This window comes from Dreissena polymorpha, chromosome 11 (genome assembly GCF_020536995.1).
Source record: "Dreissena polymorpha isolate Duluth1 chromosome 11, UMN_Dpol_1.0, whole genome shotgun sequence".
Classification (NCBI taxonomy): Eukaryota; Metazoa; Mollusca; class Bivalvia; order Myida; family Dreissenidae; genus Dreissena; species Dreissena polymorpha.
Window position 1 is genome coordinate 24,430,382 of NC_068365.1, and position 11,141 is coordinate 24,441,522.

Here is an 11,141-nt window from a genome sequence, read left to right on the forward strand (position 1 = left end):
TATCATTCTTAATACATAGGTAAGATTTGTCAAAATTATTTTTGGTATTTTTTTGTCATGTTGGTTATATTTCAAAGTAAATAAATAGTAACATTATTTTATACATAACAGTACTGAATTATAACATCATTCTCAATTCTTAGTACACTTTTGTCAACATTATTTTGTAGCTTGTTTTCATGTTATTTATTTTTCAAATTAAATAAACTATAACATTATTAAACAACAATTCCATTTTTGGAATGTATTTAAGCTAACTTTACCCCCCCCCCCCCCCACCCATCTCCTATCCAAAAAAAGACATTAACAAACAAGACAAATTAAAACAAGAAGAAAAATATATTTCATTTTAAAATTTTAAACAAAATTTCAAGGTACCAAAAGGCTACCTAAGATTAGTTCCTTCTAAGAAGATGCCCTTACTCAAGATTACAGTTGTCACTTTGTGCGGAATACGGACAAAACCCCTCCCGGATAAAAACCCTCCCGTCATTTTCATAGGGGGCGGACATAAACCCTCCCATGAATAAACATGGGCGGACAAAAACCCTCCCATGAAAAAACGGGGGAGGACAAAACCCCTCCCATGAAAAAACGGGACCGGACAAAAACCCTCCCGTAAAAGAAACACTTAGTGTTGCATTCATTAATCCGATAGAATTACCCATTGTGTGTATTGTGTTTTCAGGGGTATGAAATTGAAAGAAAATGTGTATCCATTAATTGTAAACATACCGCTTTCTAATGTGCATATATATCCGATAATCCAATATAATAACAACATCAATTAAAACATAAAATGAGGCCATTTATAGACAAGTGAATTTAAATTTAGATTGAATGCAATACGATACAGTGCAACGATTAATCGCGTCATATGCTCATTCATGCAAAAAACGTGCTTTCCGGGAAGTTTCTTAAAACTTTGCGAAAATGAAAGTAAAATTCTGTTAACAACTTACAATTCGTTATCATGTAACTAATTTGTCTTAATTACTTATTTAATTTAGCTTTGACTGTAACGTTTTCAATTGCTGACTGACTGATGGGATTGTTTACCCTCGGAACTTCGGTTATAAACCATTGCCCGAGCACACTGCTTAACATAAAACTCTGCATAAAAAGGTCGAAAACGGCCATAAAATGGACAGCCCGATTTTACTGGGCTGTACCATTGATATAAATAGAAAACTTTGCAGTGTTGGTGCGGTGCCTTAATAAAAATCTATTGGTTTAAAAATATCTAACCGTTATTAGAAGCGTTAAAAAGACGCAGTACTTTAAAATGGATGGGCCTAACGCTGTTAAAAAGCGGCGTTTTTATTGGTTGATGCACTTTTAAAATGAAGGCGCTGATAGGCCGAAATTTCTTATTAAGGATTGCAATTGCATTTTTGCAGACAATATATAAAGCATACTGTATTGTCAAATATGTCAATGATTCAGTTAGTTAGGCCCACTAATCAGCTAATCATAACAATTAACTAGTTACTGGCATACAATAATATGTATCAAAATAGCAAACTGTGAATCTGCAACTGCGGACAAAAACCCTCCCGTGAAAGCAATCAAACACCGACAAATGTAATTGCTTCACACATTGTTGCATTCATTAATCCGCAAAATTTTCTCAAAATAGCAAACTGTGAATCTGCAACTACTTATAGTTTTTAAATAGTTTAATCACAGAAACAATTAAAAGCAATTAAACGCCGACAAATGTATTTGCTTCACACAATATTGCATTCTTTAATCCGAAAAAATCACTCAATGCTGAAAACATTTGTTGAAAATATCATACTGTGAATCTGCAACATATAAAAAGCAATTTGTTTGTGTAAAGGCACACAAGTGTCTACAATGTTGGTTTTTGTTTATCAATTGATTATGCTTATTTGTCAACGTATGTAACATTATACTGTCTGACATTCGGAAATGACCGATTTCGGATTAAAAATTCATAAATAATTGTTGAGTTGAATTCGTGGCTCAGATTTCACGGGAGGGTTTTTGTCCGGTCCCTTTTTTTTCATGGGAGGGTTTTTGTCCTCCCCCGTTTTTTCATGGGAGGGTTTTTGTCCGTCCCCGTTTATTCATGGGAGGGTTTTCGTCCGGCCCCTATAAAACTGACGGGAGGGTTTTTATCCGGGAGGGGTTTTGTCCGGCATTCACTTTGTGCACCTTTAAAGGAAGCTAAAATGATCTGTCATTTATTGCAATTATAGAGTCTAGACACTTAAGTGTCAGGTATTGGGTGTGTCATGTTTACATTGTATTTCATTAACAGAGTAAATTAATAATGCCATGTTTATTTCATTGATAGAGTTAATTAATAATGCCTTGATTATTTAATTAAAAGGGTAAATTAATAATTAACTTGATAGAAGCAAAATGGAAACACAGTCTCAGTGTACCACATGTATAAATGTATGCACAGTCAGATCTAAATGTACTCTTCATTAACAAACCACTAGATAAATGGTAAAAGCTGTTTTTAGCTAATTCAAGCTGCTAGATCAAAAGAAATGTGATGCAAATTCATTGTATTTTGTTAATCGTAAATTAATGATCAACTTGCTAGAAGCAAGAAAATGAAACCACAGTCTGTGTAACACATTTATAAATTTATTTGCACTCAGATGTAAATGAACTGTACATTTACAAAACACATGACAAATATTTCAATACTGCTTTAAACTTATTCAAGCTGCTATTATAATTTATACGAGCATATACATTTAGTATATTTGTATACTTTGGTACTGAATATTTTTAATGAAATATGTATAAAAAATTGTGGGAATGAATCTCAAATTGAAACTTTGGTTAATGGATTTGCTGTTTTTCCAAAATAATGGCAAGTAGCTGGAACTGTATTATAGGTAACATTGAAATACTTTATAATGGTTCAGTTATACTACAGGGTAACCATATTTTTTTTTGCATAAATCCTTTTTTCTGAAATCACTGCTTATGCGTTAACACTGACCTAAAAATGTGAAGTTTACGACTGTGATTTTTTTTTAAACAATTGGAAACACATTTAAATAGAGCAGATGTTTTAAATCAGTTTGAAACAGGATTACGTTTCCAATTGTTAATTGTTCATCTTGCAACTAACTGCTCATCTTGCATGCAGCAAGGTCCCGGGAGGCAACAATTGCTACTTTTATATGGACAATTGTTTTTTTGTTGGGACTGGCATTTTACATCTGTTACATTAGTGGAATGTAGCCACACCATGGTTAGAATGCACAATTCAATTTGCAAACAATTTGATACTGAAACAGTTTTAAGGGGTTTGTAGGTATTTAGTCGTTGTTTAATTCAGACAGAAAACTAAACAGGCTTTCAGTTTAGATAAAAGATTCTTTCAATTCCTAGCCAGTTAGCATGATTTTAGAAGTTAATAATAAGTTTAACAATGGTTTTTATTTTCATGACATTTCAAAGAAATTCTAATTAGGCTTACAGAGAAGCTCTTGAGTCCATTTCCTGGGTAGAACCAGTATTTGGTGTCTTGGGGGAGATCTTTAGAACGCTCCAAAAGAGATCAAACCTTGGAAGGTCACTAGTGCGCTGGTACTTATCCACTAACCCATAGATACCTTTTTTAATCACAATAAAACTTGTCGACTGAAACATTATTAACATTATGCTGCAGTTGTTCTGACAGCATCTCAGAAGTCTAAAACTATTCCAGCAGAGTAACACTTACATGTATGTCTGTTTATATATACAACTAATATTATTTAACTTTGTGAAAATTACAGAGGAAAGTAGTAAGCTGGTGAAACTTTAAAAAAAGAGTTATTTTTCCAAGTTAAATAAAAAAAAAATATGTATTAAATTAAACAAGTTAATATTTGACATAAATTTGAAAAAAATCAATGTATAAATATTAATTTGAGCCGTGCTCATTGAAAAGGGGTTTTAATGCATGTGCTAATAGTGTCATCTAGATAAGCCTGTGCACAGGTTAATCAGGGACGATGCTTTCTGTTTTTATGATATTTTTCATTTAAAGAAAGTGTCTTCTTAGCAAAAATCCAGTTTAGGCGGAAAGTGTCGTCCCTGATTAGCGATTAGCCTGTGTGGACTGCACAGGCTAATCTGGGACAGCACTTTACGCACATGCATTAAACCCCCTTTTAACAGAGCGAGGCTCATTTAATTTTGAGGAACAAATGTTTCTTTCAACAGACTTTCACAGATTTAATTGTCAAATAAATTGAGCAGACACATTAATTGCAATAGAAAAATTAAATGCATTACTTATTGAATGGATCATAATTATTTTTCGGATGAATTGAAAGAGAATACTTGACTTCAATGAATGAGCTTCTTATAATAGATCTTTTTTTTCATAACTTTAAATAGATTATTAACATTCCAATAGATTATAGATGTAAATCAGTTTTCTTGACAATAGATACTCGCCAAAAACACTACTTCTGATAGCATAGTTGTTGTATCCAATTACTTATCAATTAATAATCTAATCTGATCAAAAGCAATCAATAATCAATCAAAGCACTGATCAGTATCAATACAGTGCACACTTCGCTGCATACAAGTTTCCTTAGGATTTCTGATGACATGATAAAACTGATGACAGTTTCTGATAATGTCACACACTGTCCACTTGCATTATGTGGCTTGGAGGATATTGTTTTAACAAAGCATTAATTTTGTTATACATTTTGTTCCCAAAGTGACATCATAAATTAAAAGCTTTCATAAACTGTTGGGAATTAGTGTGATCAGGTATGTTGAAACTTTAGTGCATTCACAATTACACCAGATTTATTTTCTATTTAAATATTCAAGTGCATTTTGTGGATTTTGTGTACTTTGTTTACATTATAGACTTTTATTGACAGTGACATTTGTGAAAGATTGAGGCTTCTGTTTGCTCTCAAAACAAAAAAGGAATTATTGTTCAACAAAATAAAATGCCATAACAGTTGTAAAGGGGTTTGATATTTAAAATATTCTGACACTGGCAAAAAACAACAACACTTAAACAAGAACAACATTTATTACAGTTGGAAAGTGTGGGAAAAATCATCAGCTCTGCATATTATACTCTCTTGTTGCTGAATGTCAACTTGTATAAAAAACATTCTATTATTTTCTGAAAGGGGATTATGCAATAACACTTCCTTTTTTATAAAGAAAATTAGTTTATTGTGAACCAACATTCAGTATTTAGTGCGGTTTCCTGTTTGTATATATAATTAATTCAATTGAAAAAAAAAGACTTGGATAGTGCTGTTTATAGTTGGAATATTTTTATGCATTTATTGGCATTGATTTTAACATACGTTCACACTGCAAGTTAGTGATATATCTATTTATTAAGGGAGTCATGTTAATTCCCCTGTACAAATCATTATTAATTCTGCTGGTGATATGAACAAAAAAACATTGTAATTAATATAACTTTGTTATTTAAAAAATTGTATTTAGGCTAAATTTCACGTGTTTCACCTTTATAGCAGCTAACAAAGTAACATTCCACAAACATTTTTGAAGTATGATCCCCCAATATTTTGAATAATTTAATAATATTTTTATTGCAGCTGCGTGACAGACGGTACAAGCACAGCAGGGTACGCAGGCGACACACAGAGCACGATCACTGGGGACTCCGTTTCAATCGGCAACCCCAAGACAGACTTCACCCAGCTCGACACCGAGGCTTGGATAAAAAGTCTCGCGGTACGCGCAGCGCAGAAAGAGGCTGAGAGTGCCGATAAGTCGTCCTCTCTTTCACGGTTGACTCGGCAAAACATCCTCGCTCTTGATCTTATGCTCGCTGAGGCGAGTCCAAAGAAAAAGATCGATGACGAGTCTTCAGTTTATTCAGTAGATCAGGAAGGATTTTATACCTCATTTCATAACGACAGTGGACTGAAGCGTAGTACAAACACGTTAATTGATGAGGATGAAGACGATGCCTGTCTAACGCCTTGCAAAGACACTTTGAGCATTGGAAGTGAAGATAGTGTGATACACAGGTCAGCGCTAAGTGATAAGTTTGCTGGCTTACGAAGAGGTGGTAATCGCAAGAAAGTTCTCAGTAAAGTGACCCCACCCCTGCCTCCAGACAGGAATTTGTTTGACAGTAACAGTCAGGGCTTTGATAATCAGACTAATAAACCTGAGCTTAACTCATTTCCATCTGTAGAATCATCAACAGAATCAGAAGAAGCAGTGTTTACACGTGTTCACGATAAAACTAACTTGACACACACTGGTTTCCCATCATTGGTTGCTCTGTCCACAAGTGATGACGAAAGTTCCCCTGAAACAAAATCAGCTGGATTAAATTCACAGGGGCTTGAAAGTTCAGTCTTGCAGCATACAAGGAGCGATTTAGGACTATCAAACATAACTTGTGCTTCAAATTTTTCGCATGTTTCGTTGCAAAGTGGAAGCTATTTGGACGATAGGACCCATTCTAGTCCGTCTCTGAAGCATTCTAGCTCAGTGTTAGAGTGCTCCAAACAGGGATGTGATAGCCCTCAGACTGGGAGAAAAGAAAAATCAAAAGTAGAAAGCAGTTACCAGTCTTGGCCCCGATCTCATAAAAGCCATACTGGTATACTCAAGTCAAGTGAGAAATCAGTGGAAAGTTCACGACCTTGTAAAACCTTGAACTTTGACCCAGTTATTAATTTGTTTAAAGAAGGTTACCAGGACGCGGTTTCAAATACCTCTACCATCACCAACAAATTCATCAGCCAGTGAAAGTGGAAGACTCAGTTCATTCAATTTATCAGAGCAAAGTTATAGCTTAGCTGTTCCAATAAATGAGCGTACAAAAAATAAATCAAATAGACAGAGTGATTTACCTTTGAAATATCAACCAGTAATAACTGTAACTCCAAGGTCAAGGTCTAGATCTGGAGATCGTAAAACTTTCAACAGTAACGTAATTGCAGACTCTTCAAATACAAAGTCTGGCCAACCACAACGCCCTGTGATTTATGCAACAGCGTCTAAACCAAGGGCCCAGTCTACTCCACAGGTTTTGACCAACGGCTCTTCAACTGCAACCACGAGTGCAGCGCCCAACTTGTATGCTGTTAGCCCAGTAATGGCCCCAAGGGAACCATGTAGACAAAACTCAACATCGTCAAAGAGCTCTGAGACTTCCCTGTACATGGACATGCAGTCGCTCAAGTCCGCTGACAGTGTGGATTCCTTGACTTCCTCCGAGTGCCTCAATTTTAATGACACGAACAATTACATGACCATGTCTAGCCCTAGTGTATCTCCAAACTTATCCAATATGGATTTCTCAATTACAAGCACACCATCAGGCTCCTTGGACTCGCTATTGGATTTGCGTAAGACACCAACGAATGAGCTGGAAAATGATACATACCAGATTAACACAAACTTGCATTCCTCCAGGTCAAACGGATATATGGCTGATTTTGGAAACAATAAGTGCGTAGGTGACGCTAAAACCATTGCAAGTAGTTCATACAGCAGTGACAACAAGCAAAACATTGGGGCATCTTCCTCTCTGAAATATACTCCAGGCCGTAGGTCAGTGGACTCCTCGGATGGAGACCTAACTCAGGTCACTCAGATAAGCATGAATTCAACTATGGATGGCAGCAGAACCCCTGGATCAGGTAACATGATGCCCGGGATGCAAACAAGGACCCCAGTTTCTCAGCATTCTGCGTCGTCCGAGGTTTCGTCAGCTGGAAACCCGTCAAGACAGATAGGTCGCCGTGGTAGTCGGGCTGATACAAGGAAAGAGCCGTCCTATAGAGACTTGAATGCAGCAAGTAGACGCTCCCTTCCGACTGATGTGGCATATCATGTACGACATGTGCCATTGAATGACACTAAACAAGGTGCTCCTGCAAATCAAACTCATTCTCCATCCATGTCTTCCTCAAAATCATTCCCGTTGGGTTTCAATTCTGTTCTAGTGTCAAATTCTAGTTACAGTTCAGGCCAGAAAGGTGCAAATAATTCATCTAGACCTAACGTCCCACAACAATCCCCGTCTGCATATAGCCAGGGCGATCAGTTTTCATCACGGTCAGATTCCTACCGTGTGGCAATGGGCAATGGCAACCAAAGAACTGTGTCATATAGAAATGCCATGCATAGCAGTAAAAGCTTTCCAGTTTTGCCGCCAACAACGCAAAGTGGACCTTATCGTGTTGCCATGGATATGAATCCAAGTATGGCTGCAAATAACACATGCAGCTATGACGATGATGTGCTGAACCGCGCAGATTCTTATAGAATGGCTGTGAGAAACACTAACGGTATCGTGTCGGATGTAGGCAATAGGAATAGTGCCTTAAGAGTTGCACTGCACGAGGATATTCCCTCACACGTTAATTCTAAACTAGAGGCTCTTGGAATGGAGGACAGTGGTCTGATGTCGGGTAGGGACGTACGTCGACGTGGAATAACTGATGTGGACCAGGTTAAGAATATAAAAGGAAAGCCGGCAATGAAAACGTCTAAATCAATGCCACAAATGAGAACACAAGACTCAAAGTCACCAAGTGCTGTAGTAACGAGGCGTAAGCAGGAACCGACTAGACAGCCTGCAGTCACGCCAGAAACTAGACCTCAGAGTGGACGCATTCGAAAAGTGACCACCCAGGACGTTGATCCTATAGAGATAGTGCAAACAGTTGACACTAGTGTAGATTCGAGGAAATCTGCCAAGAATAACCCAAACCGCTCCTCAACTTACATTCAGTTTGATGCCATTTTTGAAGATGGGGAAGACTTCACGAATCCTGGGGACATGGATTTGTCTTCCTTGGACTATTCAAAGAACTTGTCTAGTACCTCTAAATCAAAAATAGGTCTTTTTAATGGAACCATGAAAGATGCAAATGCGAACAATGTTAAGCCTACTGTTTTTGGAACAAGTAAAGCCGGTAAAAATATGGAAGTTGAAGACAACTGGAGGTTTTCGCAAGTTTGAATTTCTGTTTGATTTTTATTTGTTATATCTTTTTACGCTTATTTTGTCTCAAAAGTGACAAATAAAATCAATAATTAGTTTTGTTGCATGGTTTGTACATGTGATTGTTGAGTGATTTTCAAAATTAACTTTCTTTTATGTCAGTGAATTACTTTAAGATGTGTTGGTTGATAATTGTTTGTAATAAGAACGGTAGATTAAGAAAATATTAATCATTTAATAGTAAAGAACAAACTGACATGTGTTCATTGGTGAATAACCTGTTTAGTATACCGGTACATATGATTTTGTTGTTGAAAACAAAGCAAATTTGTAAATAAATTATATTTAAACCATACGATCATTCCACATTATTTCCATGGCAAATGCATCGGCAATACAAGTATTTTAATCACCAGACTTGAGCTGTCTCTAAATTATTGTATTTAAGATTGATTTGTACATAATTTGTTTTAAATGTGTGTGCTACTAGTTTTTTGTTTTTATGTTATTGGTGTTGTATATTTTTATGTTGACAAGCATTAGAATAGTATTTCTGCAGGTTTTAATATGCAAGATTATTGTATGAAATTTTCTGTTTTAACCCAAATGCGAAATGATTTTTAACCAAATAAACTATTCAGATAGCTTTAAAGAACACTATATGCAATTTTTCCTTTGGTACATTAAATTGAATACATGTACAAAGTAGAAAGATAATTTATGAGTGACTCGCCAATAAAAGTGCTTTAGTTTTCTTTAACATTTAGTTTGTGTACAGGTAGATTTTACATGCTCTATAATTTTTTTCAAATTGTTTTTATTCTTATTTCTTAACTTTTTATCAGACATAACACAGGTTAATGAAATTTCAAATTACACATATTATTTACCAATTAATATTAAATGATAACCATTGTTAGTAGAGCTACAGAATTAAATAACCAGTGGGTATCTTATTTTAAAATGGTATAACAGTAAGCTTTTTGAGACAATAATACAACAAACAAATACCACATTCTTTAAAATTGGACATGAATAACCAAAGGTGAAACAGATATGACATTCTGTAAAATTGGACATGAATAACCAAAGGTTGTTTCTTTTTCATGGAACCAATTCCGTTTTTAAAGTTGAACATGTATGATAATGTACAACTAGAAATTCAAGCTCTGTATGCAAAATGTAATGTAGTTTATTTTTGTAAATCAATGAAACTACTTAATGACAGTTTTCCAAAGATGTACAAGTATTGACAACCAAAACATTACATTTATGATATGATTTAAAAGAGGGACGGTTTTAGTATTTTATAATTTAGTGTTTTAATGAAAATTTATCTCATTTTTTTACCATTTTATTGTCCATTGCATGTTTAACAAATAATTTTCTTTTTTTGAAATAGTATCATGTTTCTGATATAATTATACCATAAATATCATCTCACGAATATATTCATTTCCATTTGCATCAGGGATTTTTTGTTTTGATAATTCTATACAATAAATTTATTTTGAAGATAAAGCTTGTTTCGGTTTTGAGTAACCTTTTCCTTTACGAGGCTCCCAACATTGTTTACAGTCCAGGCATGTGAGATTTAATATTACATATTTGATGGCCTAGTTTAATTTGAAAGCAATTTTCAATATTAAGTGCACCAAAATAGTTTGGATAATGGAGGCTTTCAAGATCAAGTGCATCAAAAGCATTTTGTTTATAGAAGCTATACTCTAGTTTATTTCCTTGAAAGAACAAATACTTGATGTCCATAGAAAAATCTTGTTCATGCTGCCTGATTGAGGAATGAATCTAAGACTTCCTGGTCACAAAATGGACATCATTTTCACACTACAATTGTATCCCAGACATATGAATGGACACACACATTATGAAAACATTCATCTTATTGTTAATGGAATGTCTTCTGTGACTATATTAGTATCTAGTTTCTACCATTGTGGAAGAACATATGAGCCGTGATGATGCTCTGGGAAAAAACACACTGCTTAACCTATTTATGCCTAGTGGACTCTCCCATCATTCTAAATTGGATCAATTTATTTCCAAAATAAGGGATGTCTAAGTATACTTATTTCTATATTTAGAATATTTCTCACAGAAATTCCTTTCTAAAAGCAAACAGCGCAGACCCAGATATACGCCGCATCATGTGGCGTCTCAT

The 11,141-nt window shown here is 35.1% G+C and overlaps 2 protein-coding genes across 9 annotated transcripts in view; one reads left to right on the forward strand and one right to left on the reverse strand.

The window, feature by feature from the left end:
* The window catches only part of LOC127850216 (actin remodeling regulator NHS-like), a 331,736-nt gene extending 324,976 nt beyond the window's left edge, over nt 1-6,760 (forward strand). For all 3 annotated transcript variants that reach the window (XM_052383079.1, XM_052383078.1, XM_052383080.1), the window contains exon 5: nt 5,586-6,760. In XM_052383079.1, coding sequence (XP_052239039.1) covers nt 5,586-6,756 — 1,171 coding nt within the window. In that variant the 3' untranslated portion in view covers nt 6,757-6,760. The remainder of the gene's footprint in view (nt 1-5,585) is intronic.
* LOC127850217 (membrane-bound transcription factor site-2 protease-like) overlaps nt 1-11,141 on the reverse strand; it is a 257,498-nt gene that overhangs the window by 224,632 nt on the left and 21,725 nt on the right. The window lies entirely within an intron of this gene.